The sequence below is a fragment of the Carlito syrichta genome, unplaced genomic scaffold (genome assembly GCF_000164805.1).
Source record: "Carlito syrichta isolate Samal-C Ts95f unplaced genomic scaffold, Tarsius_syrichta-2.0.1 Scaffold288175, whole genome shotgun sequence".
Classification (NCBI taxonomy): Eukaryota; Metazoa; Chordata; class Mammalia; order Primates; family Tarsiidae; genus Carlito; species Carlito syrichta.
This window is the reverse complement of record NW_007232271.1, coordinates 5747-32892: the sequence shown is the minus strand read 5'-3', so window position 1 is coordinate 32892 and position 27146 is coordinate 5747. Positions and strand designations below refer to the sequence as shown.

The following is a 27146-nucleotide window of genomic DNA, read 5'->3' as shown; positions in this document are numbered from 1 at the left end:
GGAAAATTTGAGAACATTGCTTTGAAATATGGTGCTTGCTATAGCCAAACCTCTTTTCTCATTTTGAAAAATGTAGCTGCTAAGTCCTGTTTTTTAAGATACTGTGGGAGAGAAAGAGAATAATGGACTGAGAAAGGCATTCATTCCCCTTTCTGGAAAATACCTCCTCTGTTTTGGGATACCACTTCTCTCAAGGCAGTTTGGTTAGGACTGACTTTATTTACTGACTTCAGGAGCTACATGGGGCCCAGGTTTACAGGTGTACCAGTGAAGAGACAATCCCTGGATTTCTGTTGAAATCCTTGGGGAAGAGCTATTTCAAATCTGCCAAGTTTCCTGACTCTTTGTGCAACTCACTGTGTAATTTTGAGGCATTTCCTTCTTTTTTTTATCTCAGTTTCCCTGTCAGTAAATGGGATGGTCAGACCAACAAGTTGACCTGTGGTTTTCTCATGGGCCTACCACTTGTCAGGTGTAGTGCAATTGTCTGTTCTTTGTCCAATGAAGGAATACAAATGCTGCAGTTTGCTCTTTATTTTTACACTCAAGTCAGCTAGAGGCACACAGCAAATCAGAGGACAGGAGGAGGTTCAGCCCTAAATGAACAGGTAGGATGGGGATCCGAGGCAGTTGGCTTCTCAGGCGTAGTTGGTGACATATTGGGTCCCCATGTTTCCAAAGTAGGAACGTTCCCACTCACTCATGAGCTCGAAGTGTACAGGACGGTGACAGAAATTGCAGGCAGCCACAGACACATCCTGGAGGGGCAGCCCCACCTCAGTCCAGGCTACCAGAAGCTTCTCTAAAGGCAGCAGGGGGATGTGAGGGAAAGAATTGGTTAGGCTGGGTTTTCCAAATCCCTGTGTCACGGTACAGATGCATCAAGATATTGATCCCTTCAACCCTTCAAGGTACCTCAGAGCCAGAAGTAGCCTCCTCTGTTTGCTCTAGTCTGTGCCATGAATATTACCATTTGTCTTTAGGTACCAGGTTGTATAAGAGATTGGGAGCACTCCTCTGACACAATTTGAAGCCATACTGTCCTGGCCTGAATTACTACCTAAGTACAGAATGTGCTGTGGCCCAAGAAGTGAATCTATCTGGAAGCTCCTAACCTGGCGAGGAAGCTGACACTGATAGTAACTCCACCGTGCCATTGGTGCTGTGACCAGGGAACCAGGATGGGGAGCATATCTGGGAATATGGGAACCCAGAGGATGGAACCTGACTCACCTGTAGGAAGTAACTAAGGTGTGTGTCATTTCCCTTATCCTGCTTTATTTTTTCCCATAGCACTTAAAACTAACAGGCTGTTTAATTTACTTATTTTAATTAATATTTTTTGTGTCCCCTTCCACTGGAATGTAAGGGTAGGAAGGGTATCTACCAGAAGGGTAGGAATTTTGTATCTGACTTGTCCACTGTCAGATCCCCAGCACTTAGAACAGTGTCTAGCATGCAGTAGGTACTCAACGCACATTTGTTGAAAGAATGAAAGAACAGATGTCTGAGTTAAGTCTAAGAGTGGAGGGGAGGTCAGCCAGAGGAAAGGGTGAGGGAGGGCATTCCAATCAGAGGAGAGTAGCATCAACAAATTCCTAGGGGTAAGAGCAGAGCAAAATGAGGGAACTATGTACAAGTCACTCAGTGTAGCTGAAAAATTAAAATGCATATGGGGAGGAAGTGATGGCATAGAGATCACTGTGTAGAAGGCATCAAATGCCATGCTAAGGAGCTTCAACTTTGTTCTGTAGGTCAGTGGTTTCCATATTTTTGACTATATATCCCTATCAGTACAAATGTTTTAACGTGTACCTCCAGTCTCTGAATATTTATTTATATACTATGTACATGGATCACTGTCAGCCTGTATTGTAAAGATCAATCAGTAATGCTTAATTTCCTATTTTTAAGATAAAGTTCTAATATGTATTCTATTCCCTTACTCTGTAGATCATCTTGGATATCTCACCTTGGAGGCCACTACTGAAGAGTATAGACAAAGGGAAACATGAAAGAGTTTAAGCAAGGGAGCAATATGGTCAGGTTTTTAGAAAAATCCCTCTGATGGGTAGTATGGAGAAGGGATTAGAGAGGAGCAAGAGATAAGCAGGGAAATTAGGAAGAAATGTTGACATGGATTAAAGAGGCAGCAGAGGAGAAAAGACAATGGATTTGAGAGAGATTCTAGAGAACGTTTGCAGGGTTTCAGGGTGCATTGGCTGTGGGATTGAGGGATTGGTTGAGCCATGGTGAATGCCTCTCATGTATTTTTCTGCAAAAGTCCAACTTAAGTGGACATTCAGAGAACTGAGAGTACTGAGAACTCTAACATTGAAGCCCAGAGCAATAAAGACTGAACAAAAGGTCCAGTAATCTGGGTAATCAATCAGCTCAGAGAGGCAGTAGACCTAGTGGAGATAGAGAAAGACTCCCCCAATTCCAACCTTGGAATGTGACCTTGGACCAGTGACTATATATTTTTGTGTCTCAATTTCCACATACACAGAATGGAAATGATCAGAGCATCTCTACCTCATGAGGTTGTTGTGAGGATTAGAAGACTTAATACATGTAAAGTGTTTAGAGCAGTGCTTGGCACATGGTAAATACTTAAATATTAGCTAGCATTATTTAATATTTTTAAATGAATGAATTGAATAATACCTACCTATCTTGTCTTTCTGGTACTCTCATACTGTCTATGCTCCAGACAAACAGAATGATGTCAATATATGCCCCGTGCTTTCCTAGCTCTAGGTCATTGCTCATGGAATTCCTTTGTCCTAGAATATCCTTATACCATATTCACATGCACTTCAATATGCAAGATAAAAATTTCCTCACCCACAAAGCCTTTCCAGTTTCATCCTTCCCACTCTGTCTGACCATAATGAGCTCATTTCTTCCAGCTTCTAGAACACCAGTGCTCATCATACTGGACCAGTGCCATGTATGCCTGGTTCCTCTGCTAGACCATCGACTGCCTACATGTATTTCATCCAACAGGTGGAATGAGCACTTGATTGATGCCAGGCCCTGCACTGAAAACTACATCCAACGGAAATCCAACAAACTTTGGGTGAATTAATTAAACTGGCATTTTCAGGGTAAAACTCAAACTACTCAGCTCTACAAGCCTCTCAACCCAATGTCTATCTCAAGTTGTTTTTGTAGATCATAGGTTGACATACTCTTCCTCCCTCTATTCTTACTATCCTACATTCCAATAACACCTGCTTATTCTCCATATATCCCAGGCTGCTTCTCACCCTCCTTTTTGCCTTTTGTCATGCTCTTCCCTCTGCTAGGATACATCTTCCACACCTTCTTTCTTCCAATACTACTTACCTTTCAAGACTCAGCTCAGGAGTCACTTCTAAGAAGCCTGTCTTCAATCCCCCAGGCTGGGTCAGGCCTCTGTGCTCCCTCAACTCCCCCATGCATTGCCTTTGTTGAACTTTGATTACTCCTTAATGTCATTGTCTGTGTCTACCATGGTATCCTTAGCCAAACTGGAGCCCTTTTAAGTCTAGGGTCTGCTTCTCATTCATTTGTGACCCTATTATAGGCACTGGCACATACAGATATTCCAGAAATATGTTGTGAACTGAATGGTCTCTGTCTCAATTTTTCTTTTAGATCCCAGGGACTGAGGGAGAAAGAGTGCTGTAGGCGCCCTTTTTGAGAACTTACCCACAAAATCTTCCATCATCTGAGGGCTGTGGTGGGGGGAGGGTGCTAGGCGTAGCAGCTCCTCACCCCGGGGGACAGTTGGGTAGTTGATGGCCTGCACATAAATGCCATGCTTGGAGAGCAGGAGATCACAGAGCTTGCTGTTGAGTGCTGCATCACTCACCTGGACTCAGGAGAAAGGCCTATCAGTATCTACCACCCTGGCTCCACCATCACTAGCTTCACTTAGCAGGTGGAGGGAACCGAATCAGGGAACACCACTGAATTTTGGGACAGACTTTTTTTCATAAGGGGCTTAGTCAGTGGCACCTCCAGAATTTCTATTAAGGAGATCAGAGCTAGCAATCAGATTTGAAGGGTACTGGATGGAGATGGTGCCAGGGGCCTTGTCTTGAAGCTGTTTGTAGAGCAAGCACACTGGTTTTACTTAGCTGGTATGTTAATTTGGCCGGGGGAGCTCTGTGTGAAAAAGGTAAATCCCTCAAGCCACCTCTGGGGTGCTGCCACTGGGTTAATTCATAAAATGGTGTTTAAAGATGCAGTCTTTCAAGGAAATATTAGGTTAGCCTAAGGAGTAGTGATTATTTCTTTTTTACCTTTAATGTTGTCACAAAACATTGTCCTTCCCACACTTGACTTAGACAAATAGATATCATTTAAGAAAGAAGTAGCAGCTTATTTTCAAAGGTAGTAAACACTCAAACTTAGTTGGGGGTCCAAAACAGCAGCTAGTCCTGTGGCTTTTGATTTTATTTTTCTGACTGCAATTCTCAGTAAGAAATATGTTTTACACACATTACACATACACATGTATAAAACAGAAACATATTTCTCACAAAATGATACCCTTACTATGTATGATGTACTACAACATTTTCTATTCTATTTCTTGTATATTTTAGTGCTAATCATAACCCACTAAACTGAATTTGTGACCCTCTAATGGCTTTAATCTACAGTTTTAAATACGTTGAATCATAGGCCACAGCACTCACTGTTGTGAGGGTTAGGGCAGTTCAATATGTATGAGGAAACAGGTGATGCAAAGATTTGTTAATCCAGAATGGCTGATAATTTTTCAAAAAGGGGAACAAAGCTGGCAATAAGGAGGATGGTTAGCAAGAAAGCAAAGAGTTGAAGACAGGATCAGGTATAGGTTTGCTGGGAGTGGTGAGGCCCCCAGAAGAGATAGGTAGGGAGTGGGCAAAATGAGACTCTCACCCGGATGGGGATGATGTGACTGGGGCAGGGGATGACAGGAAGGCCCCTGTCCATTAGTAGCTGGCGCATGTGCTTGACATTGCGCTGGTGGGCCCGCCTCAGGGCTTGGCCCTCCTCTCCCTTCAGCAGCCGCACAGATTCCAGAGCTCCAGATAGCACCATGGGGGGCAGTGAAGTAGTGAAGATGAACCCTGCAGCATAGGAGCGCACCATGTCCACCAAGTCACGGGTGCTGGCGATGTAGCCGCCCACACAGCCAAAGGCCTTGCCTGGAGTCAGGGAGGAGGAAGATGCACACAGATCCCATAATCAGCCTACAGAGGAGCATGATCACACCCCAGGTAACACAAGGAAGTGTACCAGAAGTTGAAGCTCTGGGTTCCTGTCCCAGGCCTCTGCTCATCTTTCCTATCCATGACAAGGCAGTCAAAGCTGATAATTCTGCTTCTTTGAGATAAGACTTTCAAGTCCTGCCATGTGCAATGACTAGATAAGCAGGAACTGGGTGGGGATGGTCAACTGGTTAGGCTCAAGAGTGAAGCTAAGATGGAGCTTGGGAGTGGGGTGGGGAAGGTTTTAGAAACACAACTCTCCACTCACCATTTGGCCCAGCTCAGGGATCTTTTCAAACTCCCCTGCAAGACTTTAGCAATTCTACATTGGGATGGGGGTGGAGGGAGGGAGACCAGGAAGACACCAGCCTGAGTCTATGAATTCTAACGAAACAACTTCTGCAGCTTTGGGGAGGAAGAAGGAAAGGATTTTGTGGGGGTGGGGGGGGCTTCTCTCTGAATTGTATATAAGAAAGGCCCAAGACATTCACTCACCAAGAGTTCCAGAGATGATGTCAATCTTGTGCATAATTCCATCACGCTCCCCAATCCCAGCACCCCGGGGCCCATATAGTCCTACAGCATGGACCTCATCCACGAAGGTCAGAGCCCCGTACTGGTGGGCCACATCACACAGCTCCTCAAGAGGACAGATGGCACCTGAGCAAAGCCGAGGGATAGAGGAAGGAGATTATAACCCTTCCCCAGCTCTGTCTCCAGTGTGCAATTTCCTCTCCATGCCTACTTTGGGTTGGAAAAGGATATTTGTAGAGATGAAGGAGGATGTGAACTATTTAGAACCACTTTGTATGTATGCATCCATTGCCTGTATTCCACCGCTACCTTAACTCTGCATGTGTGTGTTTTCAAGGCGTGACTCTGTCTTTCTGTTTTTACTTCATTCTACCTCTGTCTTCTTGTTTTTGCCATTTTCAGCATCTCTCCACCTTCTTTGTTTTTTTCCTTTAAGTCTGTGTGTACACCGATACAATCCCTCTGTACTCCCTAGAAACTGCTGAGGTACAGGGAGTTGGAATATAGAAGAAATTTCTTCAAGTGGCAACAGGGACTCCAGGCCAGGATTTTAAAATGTGAGCAGTTGGTACAATGGACAGCATGAGGGGAGCCAACTGCAGGAACTGGAGCTGGAGACAAAGAAGGCAGTGTGATGGTTCAAGCAGTACTTTTTTTTTTTCTTTTCTGTGTTTAATGATTCAGGGTCTCACTTTCACCCAGGCTGGAGTGCAGTGGCATGATCATGGCTCACCACAGCCTCAACCTCCAGGGCTCAGACATGCCTTCTGCCTCAACCTCCTGGGTAGCTGGGACTTCAGGCATGTGCCACCACACCTGGCTCTGTGTGTGTGTGTGTGTGTGTGTGTGTGTGTGTGTGTGTGTGTGGAAAGGTAAGGTCTTGTTATATTGCACAGGCTGCTAGGCTGGTCTTGAACTCCTTGGCTTAAGTGATCCTCCTGCCTTGGTCTCCCTAAGTGCTGGGATTACAGGAGTGAGCCACTGCACCTGACTCAACTATCATTTTAGTGAGAGAGATCCAGTCCTAAAATGGACAACTTAGGTCATTTCCACCAAAAAAACAAAAGGAGTAATTCATTTGCAAATGTAAGGAAGTAGAATGGTACCAGCTTGGTCTTCACTAGAGAAATTTGAATAATCTCAATGGTAGAAATATGCAAAAGGGATGGTTTTGCTTTATTGCCAGTTGTAGTAGGAGTGGGCATGCCAATTAAGTTTCTTACTATATTAACTCATTTAATTCTCACAGCTATTTAATTATTATTACCTCCATTTTTCAAAAAAACAACAATTGAGAACTGATAAACAAATCGAGAAGCTTGCCAGCTGGGCTCAGTGGCTCAGCCTGTAATCCCAGCACTTTGGGAGGCCAAGGCGAGTGGATTGCCTGAGCCTGCTGGTTTGAGACCAGCCCGGTCAACTTGGCGAGACCTCATCTCTACAATAAGTAAAAAAAAAAAAATTAGCTGGGCATGGTAGCATGCCTGTAGTTCTGGCTACTTGGAAGGCTGAGGTGGAAGGATTGCCTGAGCTCAGCAGGTTGATGCTGGGGTGGCCGTGAGTATACCACTGCCCTCCAGCCTGGGCGACAGAGTGAGACCCCCAATCAAACAAAAAAACAAAAACAAAAAAGAAGAAGAAGCAGCAGCAGCAGCAGCAGCAGCTTGCCCAAGCTAGTATATTGTCATGCTGGGATTTGAACACGGATACCCCTGGTTTTAGAGCCCACTAGCATAACTATTACATGATGCTGAGGCCAGTGAAGTTAGCTAAGTCAGGGAATACTATATACTTTTTCTTGTTTCAGTTGGAAATGAGGTGAGGACCTCATCCCTTAAATAAATCCAGAAGGGGCCATTGCCAGACCATCGCAGTCACTGCATTGCTAAGCTATGGTGTGGTCATGTGCTCTTTGAGCTATGGCCAGGCCATGTTTTATTAAGCTTTGGCCCCCTCCCCTCCCCTGGGGAGATAAATCTCCTCTTTCTCTCTCTCTCCAATTTACTTTTAAATAAACTATATTTTCTAATCTTAACAAAAATAAAAATAAATCCAGAAGGAGACAACTAAAGGAGATATGATTTCTGCTTAACAGGGCCAGCAATCGAAAGCTCTGGGCATTGTTGCAGTTGGAAGAATAAAGGAGGTAGGAGGTAAAAGATCATTTATTTTTATGAAAGCATAATAAATGTAATAGTTTCCATCATCTCTAATTCTTACAATCAGATATTTTACCTTGAGGAAAACGGAGACTCAGAGTGTTAAAGAGTTACCCAAGGCCACACAACCAGTAATTGTCAAAGATGGGATTTGAACCTAGGCCTCTCTGACTTGAAAGCCTGTTTTGATCCCAGTGCTTCACACTGGACCTTGAAAAAAAACTCTTAGGCAATGGTTTGCGAAATTTTCCATTGTAGAAACCAGACACTGGAGTGATTGATTTGCACATAATTTCTAATGAGGTGAGTGTTGTGTGAGGAATTGGATTTATATGTCCTAGCATGCAAATACTTTGGTGCCAATTTGCTGAGCAACCCAAGATAAATTGGGTGCCATCTCTGAACTTTCGTTTCTTTATCTGTAAGATGAATGTAATAGCTATCTCCATCCTTTGGCATTTACTAGCTGCATGACCTTGGACAAGTTACTCCACTTGTTTATGTATCAGCTTCTTCATGTAAAAAATCACAATAATAATAGCACCTATCTTATAGAATTGTGAAGATTAAATTAATTAATGCATGTAAAATCCTAATAATTTTGCTTGACACATAATAAGTGTTCTATAAATATTAGCTGTTTTATTATTCACAATAGCAAAAACATGGAACCAACCATGCTGCCTATCGAAAGAGGACTGGATTAAAAAAATGTGGTTCATATACACAATGGAATATTACACAACCATAAAGAAGGACAAAATTATGAATGTCACAGCAACTTGGATGGACTTAGAGTCTATAATACTGAGTGATCTATCACAGAAACAAAGAACCAAGTATCACATGTTCTCACTCATAAGTGGACCTTGAACAATTATCGTAATACTATAAGAAAGGGATTGGCAGTAGTGGGAAACTGCCGGCGGGGGGGTACACCTCATTAACAAGGATACCTGCATGATGAACATTTGTATACCTAACCCTGAATTGTACCCCACATATTTAAAATAAAAATTTAAAAAATAGCTGTTATTATTGTAATCATCCTAATTTTTGTGAGACCGATACTAGTAAGCATACTCTAACTCACACATATACATACCATCCATGGAGTGAACAGTCTCAAATGCCACAATTTTGGGTGTCTGAGGATTGGACTTCTCTAGAAGTTTCTTTAGGTGGTCAGGATCATTGTGTCTGAAGACAAACTTGGCTGCTCCACTATTGCGAATACCTTGGATCATGGAAGCATGGTTGCCCGCATCTGAGTAAATCTCGCACCCTGAGGAACCATATGTAAAATTCTTTAGCTTCTGTCCAAGTACTCCCATTTCAACCTTTTTTCCCTTTGAAGACCCTGTTCTGCTTCCTCCTTCTTTGCAAACTTTTGTGACACCTCTTCCTCCCTCGGAAGAACTTCCTTCCCTGAAATTCTGACCGCTACGCCCTTTTCTCCAGAAATTTGTAATCCTCTTTTAGCCTCTATGTTGGAGCAGAGGAAAATTTATTTCCCCAGGAAGCTTTAGAGTTTCTTGAGGACAGGCCTAGGTTCCTTCTACCTGTTATATAAGACTTAGAAAAGGAATGCTTTCTAAGGGAATGCTTGTTATTTGACTGGTGCTAGATTTGTCTTGGTCTAGATGAAATCTTGTCTCTTCCAGGTAGCATACATCTACTTATAGTTATGGAGATGGAACTTATCAGGCTTTTGCTGTTGGAATCATATGCTCATGGCATGTCAGAGATAGAAGGGCTATTAGTGACCATGGGATCCAGCCCCTTTACTGTGCAGATGAGAAAGCTAAGATCTACAGAAAGAAAGTCCTCAAGGGCTTGAAGAATTCAGGGCTTTTTACTGTACAGTGCTGCAAGGGCAGGTGGGGGTGGGACATTTGTGGAAATAGTTGATTTCTTGATCCCCCAGATTGCACTGCCATTTGGGAACTGTGACCTTTCATAAAAGTAAGAGAATATGAACCATGGCTTCCTGAAGGACGTGGCTTGAAGGACAAGCAGATTGAGAGTTTCTTGAGAGCACAAACAACATCCCTGGTACCCAGTATAGGGTTAAGTACATAGTATATGCTAAGTAAATATTTCCTGAATGAATGAATGCATAAATCAGTGACTGATTTAGATTCCTAAGGATTTGTTAGTGAGTTTAACGAGTATATGAATGACTATATTACTGAATGAGTAAGTGGAGGGGTGTCAAAAAAAATGAGGCTGAAGAGATATGTAGAAGCCAGATTATTAAGAGCTTTAGAAGCCATGATAAGAGGCCAGATATGGTAGCTCATGCCTGTAATCCTAGCACTTTGGGAGACTGAGGCAAGAGAATTGCTTGAGCCTGGGAGTTCGAGACCAGCTGGGGCATCATGGCCAGACCTCATCTCTACAAAAATAAATAAATACAAATGAAAACAACAATAAAAAAAGCCATAAGGAGTTTGAATTTAGTGCTAAAGGCAATGGGTATCCATTAAAATTTTTTTTGTTTTGATTTGTTCTTAGAGACAGTCTTGTTCTGTCACCCACGCTGGAGTGCAGTGATATATGTGCTCATAGCTCATCGCAGCCTCAAATACTTAGAATTAAGTGATCCTCCTGCCTCAGCCTCCTGAGTAGCAGGGACTAGAAGTGTGCAGCACCACACTTGGGAATTTCATTTTTTTTTTATAGAGACAAGTTCTTGCTCTGTTGCCCAGGTTGGTCTTGAACTCCAAGCCTCAAGCAATCCTCCTGCCACAGCCTCCCAAAGTGCTGGGATTATAGATGTGAGCCACTATGCTTGGCCCTATTAAAGAGTTTTGACTAGGAGAGTACCAAAGATAGGTTAGCATGTTTAAAACCATTTGACTGCTGTGATGAATAGATTGTGGGAGGCAGAGGTTAAAAAAAATGATATTGGTTTAGGCTAGGATGGTGGCAGTAGAGATGAAAAGAAGCTGAATTCTAATGGTTGAGGAGGGTATCTACTGAAAAAAATTCCAAAGATATTGAGTTTAGTTAAGGGTTATGGGTGACTTCAGAAAAAGTTTTCAAGAAATCATGGTTATATTTACAATGCAGTAAAGAATCAGCATAAGGTGAGGAAGTGGATAGCAAGTGTGGAGACTTCTCCCAAGCAGTTTGCCTGTTATAAGGAGGTGAGAGATAGGGCAGTAGCTACAGTATAATGAGGGGTCGAGGGAAAATTTTTTTAAGATGCAAGAAACTTGAAAATATTTAAGGAGAGGGAGAGACTGAAGATATAGGAGAGAAGGAGAGAGCTGATATCGACCAAGACTGCTAAGGAGGTAAGGGGGAATGGGATACAGAGAACCAGTGGAAGTATTTGTCAATAAGAAAAAGGGCACTTTTTCCACTGTGACAGGAAAGAAGGAGTGAGGAGGCATGGGTAGGCTGGGGTATTGAGGGTTCGGCAAAACTGCCCCAGAAACTTGGGGAACTAACCAGGGAAACAGGATTGCCAGAGAGAATAAGGAACCCAGTGGAAGTTGGGGACCATGACTTTTTAGTGGTTCCTGTATGAACACAGGATTGACATAGCGAAGGTAGAGAGTTGTATTCCTCTTGGGTTGAGGCTGTGATGGAAGAATGACACGGCATAGGCAGTGAGGACTTTATTGGCTGGAGAGTGAGACAGAGTGGCAAAATGGCATCCAGCATACAAGTGAAGGGATTGACTTTAGGCAGAAGGAGAAATGTGCCTTCCGTTGTAAAAGGAAAGAGTGGGGAGGGATAGAGAACAATTAGATAAATATGTAGGTTTAGTGGCAATAAATAAAGAGTTTCTTTCTGGGGGCTTCTGTTTCCGTTGTGTAGTAAGATGTGAGGTTCCTTGCTGAGTATGAAGGAGAAGGTAGTTGGAGATCTTATAAGAGGGAAGAAAGTTTGAAAAAGCTTCTGTGGAGTCATAGAAGAACTATTTTTAGGTGTTAAAAGCCCAGTTGAATTGGGAGGTGATGAATTTGTGATGCTTCCCTTCTGTGAGTTTGGGTGGTGTTCTTCAAGTAGTGGTCCTCCACCTGGATGCAGAAGGGGATGAAGCAGAGGGATATAATCATCCAGTGTTGAGGATATGCAAGGTGGATAAAAAGAAAGGTCAATGGGCACAAGGGAACTTAGAATAGAGGGAAGGAGCAATGGAAGCAGTGAGATTGGATGCCCAGAACAAAGCTCAGGCCTCAGGCTTACCTGGCAGAATCTTGGCCAAGGTGAAGAGAGTTGAGTCATTGGCCACAAAACAGGAGGAGAAGAGCAGGGCTGAGTCCTTCTGGTGCAGCTCAGCCAGTTCCTGCTCAAGCTCCACATGAAATTTACTGGTGCCTGAGATGTTACGAGTGCCACCAGCTCCAGCTCCATGACGCTGCAGGGTGTCCCTGGCCAGGAGAAAATAGACAAGGAGAAGAAAAAACCTCTTGTCAGACATTGAGGTAGTGGGTAGGTTTCTCTTCTTTGATGGATGTCAGTGTTGACTCAGTGATCCTATATGAACTGTATCCTATGTGACCAAATAGAAGGGAGGATGGGGCGGATAGGGAGACATGGGTCCTCCTAGGGATGGGGGCACTCGGATAGAGTGAGGAACCAGGTTGAGCTTGAGTGGTTTTGAAGACCTAGAAGAGGTCACACCCTATCTCTAGCAATACTAATTTTATAGCTAGATTAGAAGCACATGAAGAGTGGGCCTAAATTTAGTGGAACCTAAATTTCCACTGCCAGTTCTATATTTTCTGTCCATGTGTGGTTTTGCATTTTATCTGGGTGTGTCTCCCACAGCTCATGGCCCAGACTCTACAACTCACTGTGTGGCTTGCAAGACCCGAGGGTGCCGGCTCATGCCCAAGTAGTCATTACTGCACCAGACAGACACATCCTTTGAGGCCACAGATGCTTCAGAGAAGTGTCGGGCAAAAGGGTATGCATCAGCCCAGCGGTTCACAGTCTTAAACACACGGTAGGTATGATCCTGTTTCTTCTCCATGATCTTGTCCCTGAAAAACTGATCATAACCAAAGGCATAGTTTCCTGCAAGAGTAGAGATGGGGATGAAAATAATTAATTTTCAGTCTCTTCCTGGCTAATTTATATTTTATCTATGCTGTTGATTTTGAGTTATTCAATTCTTTTTCCATGTATTCATTTATTTGCTCAATCATGGACTTACTAGACCACACTGACTCTGCTATTTCATTCAACACCCCTTTGCTTACTCACTTATTCATTCACTCAGCAACTTATTCACACATTAATTCAAACTTACTACTTTGGGCATTGCCTCATATCTCTTCCTGGGGTTAGTACAGCAGCCTCCTTATTTGACATACTCTTTAGGTATGTCAATATGTTTTAAAACTCTTGATGCATATTTCCAAACATCCCTGCAGCAAGGATGTTACCAGTTTGCATCCTCAACAGCCATATCAGTTGCTATCTGCAAGAATCATGATGTCTGTCTCATACAGAGAGATTTAGAGTTTAACAAACCCTTTGGCAAACATTATTTAAATTAATCCTATAAATAGAGTTACCTAATTTTGTAGTGGTAGTGATTAAAGAAGTGGGCTCTGAATTATTTGCTTAATGGACACTTACTTGCTGCATGATCTTGTCCAGATTACCTAACCTTTTATGCCTCAGTTCCCTCATCTGTAAAATAGAAAAACTACCAACTTTCTATGTAGGGTTGTTGTGAGGAATGAAAAGGAATATGATTCATTGTAAAATATTTTTGATAGAGACAGGAAAGTGTAAAGAGGGAAATTTAAATCATTCAGTGTTCTACCATCCATTATTAAGTTTTTGTTATATTCTCTCCTAGAAGTTTTTCTATGGCTAAATGTACACACACACACACACACACACACACACACACACACAGTAGAAAAATGGGAAAAGAATATGAATAGTTAGTTCAATAAATGTAATTTAAAAAGGGGTTTTCTTTTTGAGTCTGAGTCTCACTCTGTCACCCAGGCTGGAGTGCAGTGGCATGATCACAGCTCACTATAGCCTTAGCTTCTTGGAGTAAGGTGATACTTTCACAACAGCTTCCTAAGTAGCTGAGACTACAGGCATGGACCACCATGCTTGACTAATTTTTTTTGACTTTTTGTAGAGACAAGTTCTTACTATGTTGCCTGGGCTGGTAGAGCTTGACCTCAAGTGATTCTCCTACCTTGGCTTCCCAATGTACTGGGATTATGCCACCATGCCTAGCCTAGAAAAATATTCTTAATCAGGACAATAAAACCAGGAAAACAATTGATTTTTTAAACAATTTTGTCAAAATGTAAAAATTTGATAATATCAAGTGCTGGTAAGAGTTTGAGGATATGGATACCCTACTTGGTAGCTAGTACAGCCACATTGGAGAGCCTATTGGCAATATTTATTAATATTTAAAATGTGCACACCCTTAGACCCCAGGAAGAGAAGCACTTACCTATGTGCACAAGGAGGTACATTCAAGGATGTTTATTCCACCATTGTTTGTAATAGAAAAAACAAACAAACAAATAGCCGAATAGAGGAAAAGCCAAATAATCTCTAGTATATCTATACTACCAAACATTTGAAAGCATTGACAAGTGAGGTCAATATATATGTACTAAAATGAAACCATCTCCAAGTCATATTGTTGAGTGGGAAGAAAACGTCACAGAGCAAAACATACGCCAAGATATAATTAGGAAAAAATCAAAACTGAAAAAAAAAGTAGTACTATACATTTTCTTTGGGTATAGTTATATGTATGAAAAACTAACATACAATCTAAATTAGAAGAATACAAAAAAATGGAAACAACCTAACATATAGGTGCTCGATTAACTGAATGATATTGCATCTATACCACAGAACACACTTCAACCACTGATAATTATTATGTAGCTGTAAGTTTACAGACATGGAATGACAAACATGACATATTGTTAAGTGAACAAAATATCATAACAAACTCGGTAGAATATGACATTTCTAATAAAAATGTGTGGTGAGGGGAGTGGAGGATTTCTGTGTATGTTTGTGTGTGCGTTTAACTATAGAAAAATATCTGGCAGAAAATATAACAAAAAATAATGGATGGTGGAACTTTGAATGATTTAAATTTCCCTCTTTAGACTTTCCTGTATTTGTCAAAAATATTTTATGATGGATCATATTTCTTTTATGTTAAAAATAAAGCAAATGTCATTATGAAAATGAATACAAACACATTCATGTGTGGGAGAAAGGCTTTCTATGAAGGATCAGAGTTTTTGAAGGAAGTATGGAGAAGAAATAATGAAAGTGAGCCTAATATTTGATGAGGCTTCATAACAAGCTAGAAACACTTCCAAAAATTCAATTTTATTTTCCCCTCATGGTAACATGTTGAAGTAGGTATTAAAATCCCATTGAAGGGAAGTGACTTACTTGCCAAAGCACACAGATCCAGCAAGTACCAACATTAAAATTTAAACTGAGATTACCTTTGGTTCCAAAGCCCTTCCATGCCCTTTCCTCTACTATGTCAGAAGCCCTTTCAGAAATCCTTCTTTATTCTGATTCCCTTTATTTCCACCTCAGCAGACTCACCAGGCATATTGTTCTCAATCAGGTGTGTGACCATCCCTGAAATCTGTTCTTGCTCCTGGAGACTAGAGAATGGCTTCCTCAGGTTGGTTGAGGCCAGGGATCTGGGCAGATCTGAGACGAAATGTGGGATTTGTTGGCCATGAAGTGGGGAGTGGGAAAGAAAGCATATGTTGTTCTTGCTAAGCTCAATGCAACACATGAAAATCCAAGTTTTAAAGTAGGGAAACCTTTTACAGGGAGAAGAAATCTTCTGCAAAGCGAGTTCCTACTCATTTATCTGAGTAGAGACTCCTATAATGTCAAGGAACCTTTCATAAGGTGAATCACACTTCTCCTCACTGGGATTTTCCCTTGGGTGAGATAACTGGGGAATCCACCCTGGGTCCTGCACTTAAGAAGTAGATGCAGAGCAGTGCACCTTACTTTTCTGAACATTAATAAATGTTAATTTTGAAATTTTTGTCCTTAATGATATCCTAAAGGGGCCTATGAAAGATGTCAATAGAATGGCCATCTCTCAAGTGTGATTATCTTGGGTGTTCTGTACCAGTTAAGTTGACCTGGGGCTCCACATCCTTCTAAAGGATGTACTTACTCCCAAACCTTTCTCTTTCAGGCAAATACAGATTCTCATAGAGTAGTCTTCCTTAAATATGGGACCCCAGACTGTTGGGATCCATTTACCTATCCAAAAGAGAGGAGGCAGAATTTGAGAGGGCTTATCTTAGACTAATGGCTAAAAGTTACAGAAGCCTGTGCGTGTGTGTGTGTTGGGAAGGGTATGCTTCAGTGTACAGTCTAAACTACTGCCTACCATGGCTTCCCTGCAAAAGACTGGACTTCCCATTTTTGGATCTGTACCGGCTGCCCTTGGATTAGCCTAGCTCAGGACTGTGATGAAGTGAGTTCATGCGTTAGGAGTAGAATTTGCATAAGATGGAACTTGACTCCAACCTGTCTTGAGAGCCTTCACATCCTCCTGGACCTCTGGGGCTGCTTTCTGCACAATCTTGCTCTTCCCATCCTGGAGTTCTGACAGCATGAAGGGACAGTGGCCCTTGGCCCAAAATGGAGAGTCTATGCAAATGTATGAGAGTAATTAGTGATGCATTAAGTTCAGTTCAATAATGATTACTAAGGTCTCCTATATCCCAAAGCCCTGTCTCAAGCTATGATAGAGATAGATGAGTCTGGTCCCTGCACTAGGGAAGCTCCTAAGCTGGTAGGAATGGTACACACTGAAGATATATTGTGAACAAATGCTGGGATTGGAGGGAGGGCAGAGGCTGTGGAAGTCCAGAAGAGGGAGGGAATATGACCCAGAACTGGAATTGGAAAGGTTGGAGGTCTGAGCAGACTTTGAAAAGGAGATGATGCCCAAGCTTAATGTCAATTAAGTTATGTGCGATACTCTTTTACAGGGTCTGGAGAGGGTAATCTGCCAGGAGCAAAAGCATAGAATCTATCTTGAGCCAATAGGGTTAATTTAGACAATTTTAAGTAGTTTCAGTGTGGTTGGAGTATATGGTGTGAGGGGCATGGGAACGAGACTTTTTCTAGAGAGTCTGGCAGAAGATTCTCTAGAATCTAGAAGATCTAGAAGATCTTGGGTATATTTTAGGCCAGTTCATGCTACCTTGACACTTTTTACATTAACCTTCCTAATTATTAGGCAATGATGGCCAATGTGACTTGGAACATTGACCCCAGAACCCAGACATTCTCCCCTTTTGCCAGAAGCCTCTTACCTCCTCCAGCCTTTGTTGCCTTAAGGTGGATTTGAGAATAGATTGGCCCTTCGGTGACCAGGATAGGGCAGTGTCCAATACCAAACAGGAACTGATGAGTCTTAACTACCTTGCCTAGGAGGCCCATAGGGCCCCGGGAAAGCACTGGGCAATACTGTAGCAACATGACTGCTGCCACCATCTTGAACCCGAAGTCCTGCAGAAGATATGGAAGAGATAAGATTCCATCATGAAAACCTGGTCAAAAGCCAGGGGTCATTACTGTGTTTGATCCTTTGTCTTTAGCTTCCCACCTAAAGCTTGCTGCCTTTCTCAGAGATGCCCCTATTATTCTCCCAGGAAAAGAACTTCTTTCCTAATGTTAAAATGTACCAATAGGGTACCAGAGAGGAGGAAATAGGAAACTGACCACTAGGCAAATAGGTGAAGGAAAGTGTTCTAACTGGAGGTCAGAAAGCCTAGAATCTGACTTAGACTCTGCCACTGACCCTCTTTGTGATGGTGAGGGTCACTGAAATGTGCGTGTGGCAGGATGAGAGTTGACAGTCCACCAAACCTTTGCTTAAGACTTAAAGTCAAGAATCTTTCTATGGATAATGATCTTAGCCAAGTGAAGGTTTGGCCTGTTAATGTAAACAGATGTCATTGAGCAGAGCTCCTGAGGCTTGACCCAGAGTGTTTTCTGAACAGGATCAGCCAAAGAGGCAGAAGGAGCTTGAGGCCACAAGTACCAGCTTTAGAGATCCAAGGAAAAGGAAGGAAGGGCAGGCTTTAGGTCTTACAGACTATGTGCCACCAGGCTAGTATTTTGCTGTCTTTGAATTTTCTCCTGGCTCTTGGATAAGCATAGATAAAGGAAGAAGTGAAAACAAGGCTCAAAGGGGTTGGAAGGCAAGGAACAAAGATATAATCTATGAGTTAGTAAAAGAGGCAGAGGCCAAGACAGAGGAGAGAAAGGGGACAGAGAGAAGAGTCAAAAAGGAGAAACCAAATGGAACACAGGCACTCATAAATATTTGTTGAATTTAGGGGTAAGTTGATGAATGAACAGGGCCTTAAATGGAGGGAAGACAAGAGGAGTAGGAGAGGAGTCAGAAGAAAAGATAAGAGAAGGAAAGTAGAGAAAGAACAAGAGTAGCCATGACAGTGAATTTAGAAGAACAGAAGTTGAGAAAGAGAAAGAGATTGAAGCCAGAGGAAAAAGGGGCAAGGTAGAGATGAGAACAGAAAAAGTGATGAGAGAAAGAAAATTAAAAAGCCAGCAGAAGAGAGATGGTGCATTTAGTAGTAGAGGTGGAGATAGACAGACGGGCACCGAAGGCACATGAGGAGAGATCAAGGTGCCTAGAGGAATATACAGAGATTCATAAAAGTGAGAGCAAGAATGGAGAGAATTCAGCAGAGGTGGAGAGTCAGTCAAACACAGAGCAAAGGAGAAATGTTGCCAGAGATTGGGGAGGGTTAAGTTACAATAAGAGTTTGGAGAAGAGGAGCATGACCCTGTTGAGGGAGACGAATGACAGCCTGAGAGACAGAGAGAGGAGTACAGAAAATTATAAGATCAAAGGATAGAGACAGAGAGTTGGCTAAAGGGGAAGGATGAGTGTCGAGAGGTGGGAAGACTGAGTGAATGACAGCTAGAGAGAACAAAAGGGAGAAATGGATTGAAAGAAAAGGGGCAAATGGGAAAGCCAGAGTCAAAGGGTAAGACAAGATAAGGGACAGCACAATGGAAAAGATATAGGGGAATGTGGGAAGACTAAAGCCCTGGCACTGCCAAGAAAGCTACTGAGTAGAATCTAGCAGCGCTCTCAGTACATAAAGTCTTATGTTGTGAGATACAGTTGAGTAGGAGGAACTCATAGCCCTGTCCGCATATGGCAACCGCCTTCACTTCTCTCTTTTTCTGGTCCCATAGAGCAAGTACCTTCCCTCTACCTCACAAAGCAATTTATTTTCCTTGTTTCATTCCAAAGCATCCTATCCCCATCTTACAGACTGTCACAGCAGCCTGAGCAAGGGTATGTGGGCCCTGAAATTGGGAAAGGCAAAAGGGTTGTTGAAAAGACTAAATGGAATAACCCATGTTAAACCTTTAGGATAGTGCCTGGCATATAGTAAGTCTTCAATAAATGTTAGTTTTTCTTATTTTAATTCTAGCTCCCCAACTCTCTTGTTGGACATTCTTGGACAATTCACTTCCTCTTTCTGGGTTTTGGCTTTAATCTGCTGTCAAATGGGAGGTAATTATTCCTACCTTACAGGGTAAGTAATGAATTGGATCCAGTGCCTACCTCATAGCTGGAGATAAGAGTTTCCCTTCCCCTGCTTGCCTATGAAGGCTAAAGCACTTGAGGCTGAGCCTGGAGACTACAGATAAAGCTCCCAGGGTTTATCGCCATTAGGGTTTGACTACTCCCCAAGCTGAGACGAGGGTGTGAGAGAGAAGGGGAGCCCCTTCCTGGAATCATGTCTGAGCATCTGGCTGGGGCTGGCCCTGATGATTGGTGCTGAGGAGAGGTGGATGGCCCACAAAGAGGCAGGCAAGGCAGAGAGCCATGCTCCAGGATCCTGTACTCCTTTTTCTCAGCATCAATACTGACAACAATAATGACAACAGTATAGGGCTATGTAGTGGGAAGGATTGGAGATAAAGTCCAGGCATTTCTTGGGATAAAGATGAATTAAGGCCTACCCCATGTATAAAAAGGGAAGAAGTTCAATATGCTCATTATTTAAAAGGGGCTTTGACCATGATATGTTCAGAGTCCTGGGAAAACATAGACTACTTCTTGGAATTTGTTGAATTCTCAAGTTCTTTCAAGATCCAGTTCTCATTTCTCCTATTCTGATACTCTTTTCCTCGAATTTTTCCTGCCTCATTCTGCCTGGCCTTGGGCTCTGTTTCCATTCCGTCTCATCACCTACCATGAGACTGGAGTGAGTAAGGAAGCATTTAGTCAATTTAGTGTATTAAGAGCACAGGCTCTGGAGCTAAACTACTTGAGTTTGAATCTTGGTTCCACCACTCACTAGTTTGGGGACCTTAGAAAAGTCACTTCCCTGCTTCATATCTTATATCTGCAAAATACAAGTAATAACAAGTTCAATGCTTTACAGGAATGTTGTGAAGATTCAGTAGGATAATCCATATAAACTATTTAGCAGAGTACCTATTCCAGAGTAAACACTGACAAAAGTGTTACCTATTACTTTTAATCAATAGACTTGATTATTTTTATTTTTTCCATTTTCTATGTAGGGAAAGTGAAGGTACAATCAAGAGAAGTAACATCAAGAATATACCAGGTCAGGTATGGAAAGCTAGAGACTGATTCTTGTTCCAGTCCTATTATAATTTACTGTATAAATGTGGACTCTGTACTTCCCCTCTCTGAGCCTCAGTTTCTCCACAGATAATTTCATAGATCCCATCTGGTTTTAATAGTTAAAAACTCACAGAGCCCTCACTGTGCGAGACCCTGTTGGAAATGCTTCACATGCATTGACTTACTTAATTATCGTATCAACCTTGTAATGAGGAAACTGGGACCCAAAAAGTTAGGTAACCTGTCCAGATCACAGAGTTAGTAAGGAGGAGAAGCAGGATTTTAACTGAGGAAATCTGGTTCCAGAGACCCCTAACTTAACCACTATGGATCCATGATTTAAATACTACTACATCTTTTCTTGACTGAGGGCCTGACTCCAGACATTTATCTCCTCTACTGCATTAATATAGGCCCCTTTCCAGGACATTTGCCTTATGTGACAAATACCTTTACGAAAGAAACATATCTCTAACTGAGGCAGAATTTCAGACACTGTCAAACATTCATTTATTCCATCATTTGACAATGTATATAACCACTGTGTGGTAATGCTTGCCTGGGAATTTCTTAAAATAATGCTTTTAATTAAAGAGATGATGGTGAAATTTCAGGCCAAGTGGCAGACTATTATTCAAAAGTCCCTACACCCTTAAAATCCTGTCTCATATCAGCACTCAATCCGCAGTTCCAGAGGTCAAAAGAGCCAACTACAGCACTACCCCAGCAGTGAGCCAGAAACCACTCATTGCAACATTCCTTGTCCCCCTCTCTTTTGTAGCCTGCTTTGCAAGAATCAGTTAAATCTGGAGGGGAAATGGTCACTTCTCTTCAGGAGTTGGAAGGATCAACCCTTACTTTCCTTCTTAGCACCCTTTCATACCATTGAATAATCATACAGAATTTTAGATACCTGAAATCAGAGAACCAGAAAACCTTAGGAAAAAAAAATTAGAAGACAACAAAATCAGAACTAGAAAGGGTAGTGGAAATCATAAGCCAAGCCTCTTTTTCAGAGGGCGAATAACTTGTCTAGGGTCTCACAGTGAATTAGGGTGAGAATGCAATTCTGTTGACTTTCTGCATAGTGACACTACTTCTCTTCCACTATCCCCCGTATTATTTCTGTTGATTATTCATCTCTCAATTCCCCCAAATCTCTTTACCCAATTCGTTATTCCCATCACTCCCATATCCCCTTAGTTTCCCTCCCTAGCTCTGGCCCTTTAGGCTCAGACCCACTGAGCTCTGGTGTCAGCCCAGCAGTCAAAGGAAGGGAGGCATGGAGAACTGCAGGAAGAAATATTGACATCTTTCTTGATAGAGAAGCAGAAAAGGAGAGGAAGCGAGAGACAAACTGAGAGATAAAAGGCTGAAGAAAGATAGAACGGGAGAGAGAGAAAGAAATTTGAGAAAAAAGATATGGTGATAACTTAGAGGAAGGAAAAATAAAACAAAGTGAGAGTGTCAGAAAGCAAGTGGTAAAGTAAGGTGAGTGAATTTGAAAATGAACACAGGAGAGAAAACAAGGGAAAACAGAGATGAGGGAAGCTGAAAACAAGGAAAGACAGGAAGAGACATAGGAGAAGAAAAAAGAAAATTCCAGACAGGTTCTGAGAAATAGACAAAGGGAAAGTCAGATCTAGTCAGGCCAGAGAGTCTGTGCACAGCCCTGAGGTGGGCAAGTAGACCAGAGAGAGGTCACCAGGCTGAAAGCAGCTCTTACCTGTTGCCCTGCACTGAGGACGAACGAATGACGGGTGAGTGCTGTGGGTTAGGATCTGGCATTTATCCATTCTCCTCTGGCTCAACTCCACCCACCCCTGCCTTCTGCTGGCCTGGCCCTGCATTGGCCCCAAAGGTATCTCAGAAACTTCCTTGCTGAAGATAAAACCCAAAGTCACCCCTAGCTCTTGCCTCCCCCACCCCCCAGCTCTGACTCTTCCCTATTTCCTTTCCCTCCTCTCTGTAGGTAAGTAAAATGAGCTCATTTGGGTTTTGGAATCAGGTCGTTCACATAGAGCTAGGGCATCTTCAGCAAAGCCACCTCTCTGTCTTTCAGTCTCCTCAACCACAAACAGAAGGCAATAAAACCCAGAAGCAACTGTAGCACAAGTGGGAAGGGCTCTGGAGTCAGACCTAGCATAGTGTTGTGCTTATGAGCTCTAACAGCTCCCACAGACTGCCTTCCTGAGTTGTAACAATTCAGTAACATCATATATAGAAAACACTTAGCACAGTGTCTGGTCCAAAGGAACAGTTAATATTGCTGATTTGTCTACTATGCCCCAAGCCCTTTGTTAAGTGCTTTGGGTAGAACAATTTAGCCTCATAAGGACCTTAAAAATAGATACTGTTATCCCCATGCTACAGATGAAGAAGTGAAGGTTCAGAGAGGTGAGGTAACTTGGTGATAATTACCCAGCTAGAAAGTACAAAACCCTATTGTGGACCTAGGCAGTCTGGTTCCAGAACCCACATTCTTCTCTCCCTCTCAGAATATACAATTTATTTTTTTATTTTTAATTTTTTTTATAGTTGAGGTCTCACTCTGTCACCCGGGCTGGAGTGCAGTAGCACGCTCATGGCCACCACCGCAGCCTCGACCAGCTGGGCTCAGGCGATCCTTTTGCCTCAGCCTTCCAAGTAGCTGGAACTACAGGAGCACACTACCATGCCTGGCTAAGAATATACAGTTTAAAATGCGAAGTTCTGTCTTCTCTTTTCCATTACTCATGCCTTCCTTTTAAATTTTCTTCCCCTTTTCTTACTCTCTTCTTCAACTGTCATTCTTATTTTTATTTATTTTTTTATTTTAAAGTTGTGGGGTTCAATTCAGGGTTAGGTATACAAATATTCATTATACAGGTACCCTTGTTGCCACTATCTTTCTTAAACTTAGGGTAGCAGAACTATGTTATAATCAGGCAATCTCATGTGTGGAATAGATTATCATCATTAGTATTCTATTTACATAAATAAGATCATAGTCTACACATTGATCCTCAATTTTCTTTTTTTCTATTCAACTATATGCCAATATTCACAGAGTTCTTTCCATGTAAATTCATTCTGTTTAGTAGAGTTATAATATTACAAAATCTGAATGTACCATAATTTCTTTAGTTAAACACTTCCTTATTGATAGAAATTTAGGTTATTCTCAGGGATCTGTCCCCCTCCACTGTTAATTATGTTGTAGTGAACATCTTTGTGTACTTGTGAGAGTATTTTTATGGGGTAACATCTTGAAATAAAAGAGTTCCTGGATGGAAGGAGGGAGGAATTTGGCAGCAGAGTCAGTCAGACTATGTGAGTCCCCATGTGGGTGAGTGAGTGTATAGAAAATTTTGCATATGAGTCGGTGAGTAAGTGGGCATGTGAGTGACTGAGTGGGGACTTGGGGACAAGTGGCCAGGACTCTGCTGGTGAAGTGGCTGGTGCTGCAGCTACTCTGCTTGGTCCCTAGTGCTTACCAGGTTGCAGAAACTGAGTGCCATTAAAAAAAAAATCAACAGAGCCCTTCCTGGGAAGAAACTGCCAGGAAAAACTGCCAGCTCCAGACTCTGCCTCACCACTGTAGTCCCTGGTTGGACACTGACAGCAAGGGCTGCAGAGGGAGTGTAGCGAGAAAATCCAGAGGCAGAGCCCCACTGGAGAAGACAAAAGAGGCACCCTGCCACCATCTTGGAAATGGGAGAAAGAAAGTGCTCCAGCTTGCTCACCAAGGAACCATAGACCTGATCTCTGTGACCAGCAGATTAACTACTCAGGGATTGATCATGACCCAGAAGGAATATCCTGAAAGCACAAACTCCAGAGGGTAGGATGAGTGCTAATTCTCAGGTACCCCACCCACTACCCTGATTCAGCTGCAGGACAAAGGATGTGACCAAAAAAGGATGAGGAAGACCTCCAAAGAGATCAGTGCTGAATCTGGGGCTGACCCAACCCCCTCCTCCCCAGCAATCTTCTGAATGTCAGACCCACATAGCTGAGGCACGACTGAGAGGGACATACCCAGGCAGAGCCTGGACCTCACCTGTGATAGGAGGACTCTACTCCAGGATAGCCCTGGCTGGGGCATCCTCCCCCAAGAGTACCTGGGGAAGAGACAGTCCCACACCTCCTCTCCAGAGGGGATTCCCTGACCATATGAGAGTAGAAAGGGAGAACTGAAGTCCCACCCACCCCTACTTTTCTCTCTTCCTTCTCTGGGCCAGACACTGGGGAGATTGTAAATGAGGCCAAGCTCTGTAGGAGAGAGCAGAGGGGCTTGCCTGTGAGCAGCTTAGAGAAACAATTACAGAACCTGCCACAATAGAGCAGAGTTTTTTGTTTGTTGTTTTTTAATTTGTAATATTTTTCCTTTGTGCATGAAAGTGTATGTGAGGGTTCCATCTACATCCCACCATCTTTTTTTTAATTTCATTTTTGTTTTCTGTTTATGTGTGTATGTGAATGATTGAGTGCTTATTGTTCAGGTTTTTTTTTGTTTTTGCTTTTTTGTTCTTCTCTTTTTTCAGATTAATGCATGTGTCAATATATCTGTGAGGGTTTGATTTGAATTCCTTCTTTTGTTTTCTTTTTTCATCTCCTTTTGTTTTGTGTTGGGTGTGTGTGAATGTGTAGTTTTTATGGGTTTTTTGTTGTTGCTGTTTTTTGTTTTGTTTTGCTTTGTTGTTTTTCTGGTTTGTTTTGGTGTTTGTGTGTGTGTGTTTAATTGTTCTTTGCTTTGGTTTCTGCTTTTGTTTTAAATTTTTTCTTTATTTTTGTCTGTCTTATTTCATTCTACTTTTCTGTTCTCCTCAATGCTGTTACTTTATCTTGGACTCAGGTGGTACACACAAGTACCCATTACATCATCATATAGAGTGGTGGTAGGGTGTGGGTCTCAGAGAACCCATACCACAGTCAGTGAACATTGTGATTTGCAAGTAGTTTCTGAATCCTAGCTCCCTGTCCTCCACCTTATTCAACTCTCAAAACTACAAGAGACAGCAAAGCTTCCCACTCCCAGCCATGTTTCAAAATAGAACAAATTCAGAGCCCTGATCAGGGAAGAATAAAGGGCTGAGCAAACATCAGAAGTGAAAACCTCTCCCACTGCCACTGAAAAATGGAACTAAAGAAGAAGAAAGAGGGCAGTCACAAATGAGGAAAAAACAACCAATGAAAGAAACAGGTAATTCTCAGTGTAACAAACAGAAAATGCCTGAAAAATCAGACCTCAGAGCCCAAACAATGGAAGTCACCAACAACTGGCTCAAGAATATAAGAGGAATTCAGGAATGGATGGAAAGAGTAAATAAGACTCAAGAAAAATAATATGCAATGCTGAAAGAATTAGTAACAGAGATTTTTGGCCATAAAAATTTCATTCAGGAAATAAATACTAAGATGACAAGCATGGAAAGCAGAATTAATCAAACAGAAAAAATAATCTCAGAACTTGAAGATAAAACATGGAATTAACCCAATCTGTAAAAACCTAGAAAAAAACTCAGAAAGAAAGAACAGAGCCTCCAAGAGACATGATTATATCAAGAGGCCGAACCTATGCCTGATAGGTATCCCAGAAGATGAAAGGGAAATAGAGAACACCTTGAAGCAAGTATTTCAAGAGGTTATCCAAGAAAACTTTCCCCACCTCACCAGAGATGTGACCATCCACACACAGGAGTTACAGAGAACTCCTGCAAGACATCAAATGAGAAGACCAAACTTTAGACACAGTAATTCACCCACATAAAGTAGGTACAAAAGAAAAAGTCCTAAAGACAGCAAGAGAAAGGTCAGACTACCTACCAGGGAAAACCAATCAGAATAGCAGCAGACCTATCAGCAGAAACACTATAAGCTAGAAGGGACTGGAGTCCAACATTAAAGTCCCCAAAGATAAATAATTTCAACCAAGAATTTCCTACCCAGCCAAGCTCAGCTTCATCAGTGATGGAGAATTAAGGCTCAGCCTGTAATCCCATGCCTTTGGGAAGCTGAGGTGAGTGGATTGCCTGAGCCCACGGATTTGAGACCCGCTTGGGTGGGCGAGACCTCATCTCTACAATAAATCAAAAAATTAGCTGGGCATGGTAGTGCATGCCTGTAGTTCCAGCTACTCGGAAGGCTGAGGCGGAAGGATTGCCGGAGCCCAGCAGGTCGAGGCTGCGGTGGCCGGGAGCAGCCACTGCATTCTAGTCTGGGCGACAGAGTGAGACTCCAACTCAATAAAACAAAAACAAACAAACAAAAAACCTTCCCAGCTGAACTCGGTGGCTCAGCCTGTAATCCCTCACCTTGGGAGGCTGAGGTGAGTGAATTGCCTGAGCCCACGGGTTCAAGACCTGCCTGGGCAACTTGGTGAGACCTCATCTCTACAATAAATCAAAAAATTATCTGGGTGTGGTAGCGCTTGCCTGTAGTTCCAGTTACATGGAAGGCTGAGGCGGAAGGATCGCTGGAGTCCAGCAAGTCGAGGCTGTGGTGACCAGGAGCGGCCACTGCACACCAGTCTGGGTGACAGAGTGAGACTCCAACTCA

The 27146-nt window shown here is 42.5% G+C and overlaps 1 protein-coding gene across 3 annotated transcripts; it reads right to left on the bottom strand.

The window, feature by feature from the left end:
• Window positions 1-516: 516 nt before the first annotated feature.
• ALAS2 (5'-aminolevulinate synthase 2) lies at window positions 517-27146 on the bottom strand. Of its 3 annotated transcripts, XM_021710142.1 has the most exons (12): window positions 27102-27146; window positions 22333-22373; window positions 17278-17473; window positions 16484-16606; window positions 15530-15640; window positions 12757-12979; window positions 12146-12330; window positions 9048-9227; window positions 5745-5909; window positions 4918-5186; window positions 3697-3859; window positions 517-802 (listed from the first exon to the last, which is right to left on the bottom strand). In XM_021710142.1, the coding sequence occupies exons 3-12, from the start codon at window positions 17456-17458 to the stop codon at window positions 639-641; spliced, it is 1764 nt and encodes a 587-aa protein (XP_021565817.1). In that variant the 5' UTR covers window positions 17459-17473; window positions 22333-22373; window positions 27102-27146; the 3' UTR covers window positions 517-638. The 3 variants fall into 3 exon arrangements, with proteins under 3 accessions (XP_021565817.1, XP_008051650.1, XP_008051651.1); XM_008053459.1 differs by lacking the exon at window positions 27102-27146 and having other exon boundaries at window positions 22333-22457; XM_008053460.1 differs by lacking the exons at window positions 15530-15640; window positions 27102-27146 and having other exon boundaries at window positions 22333-22457.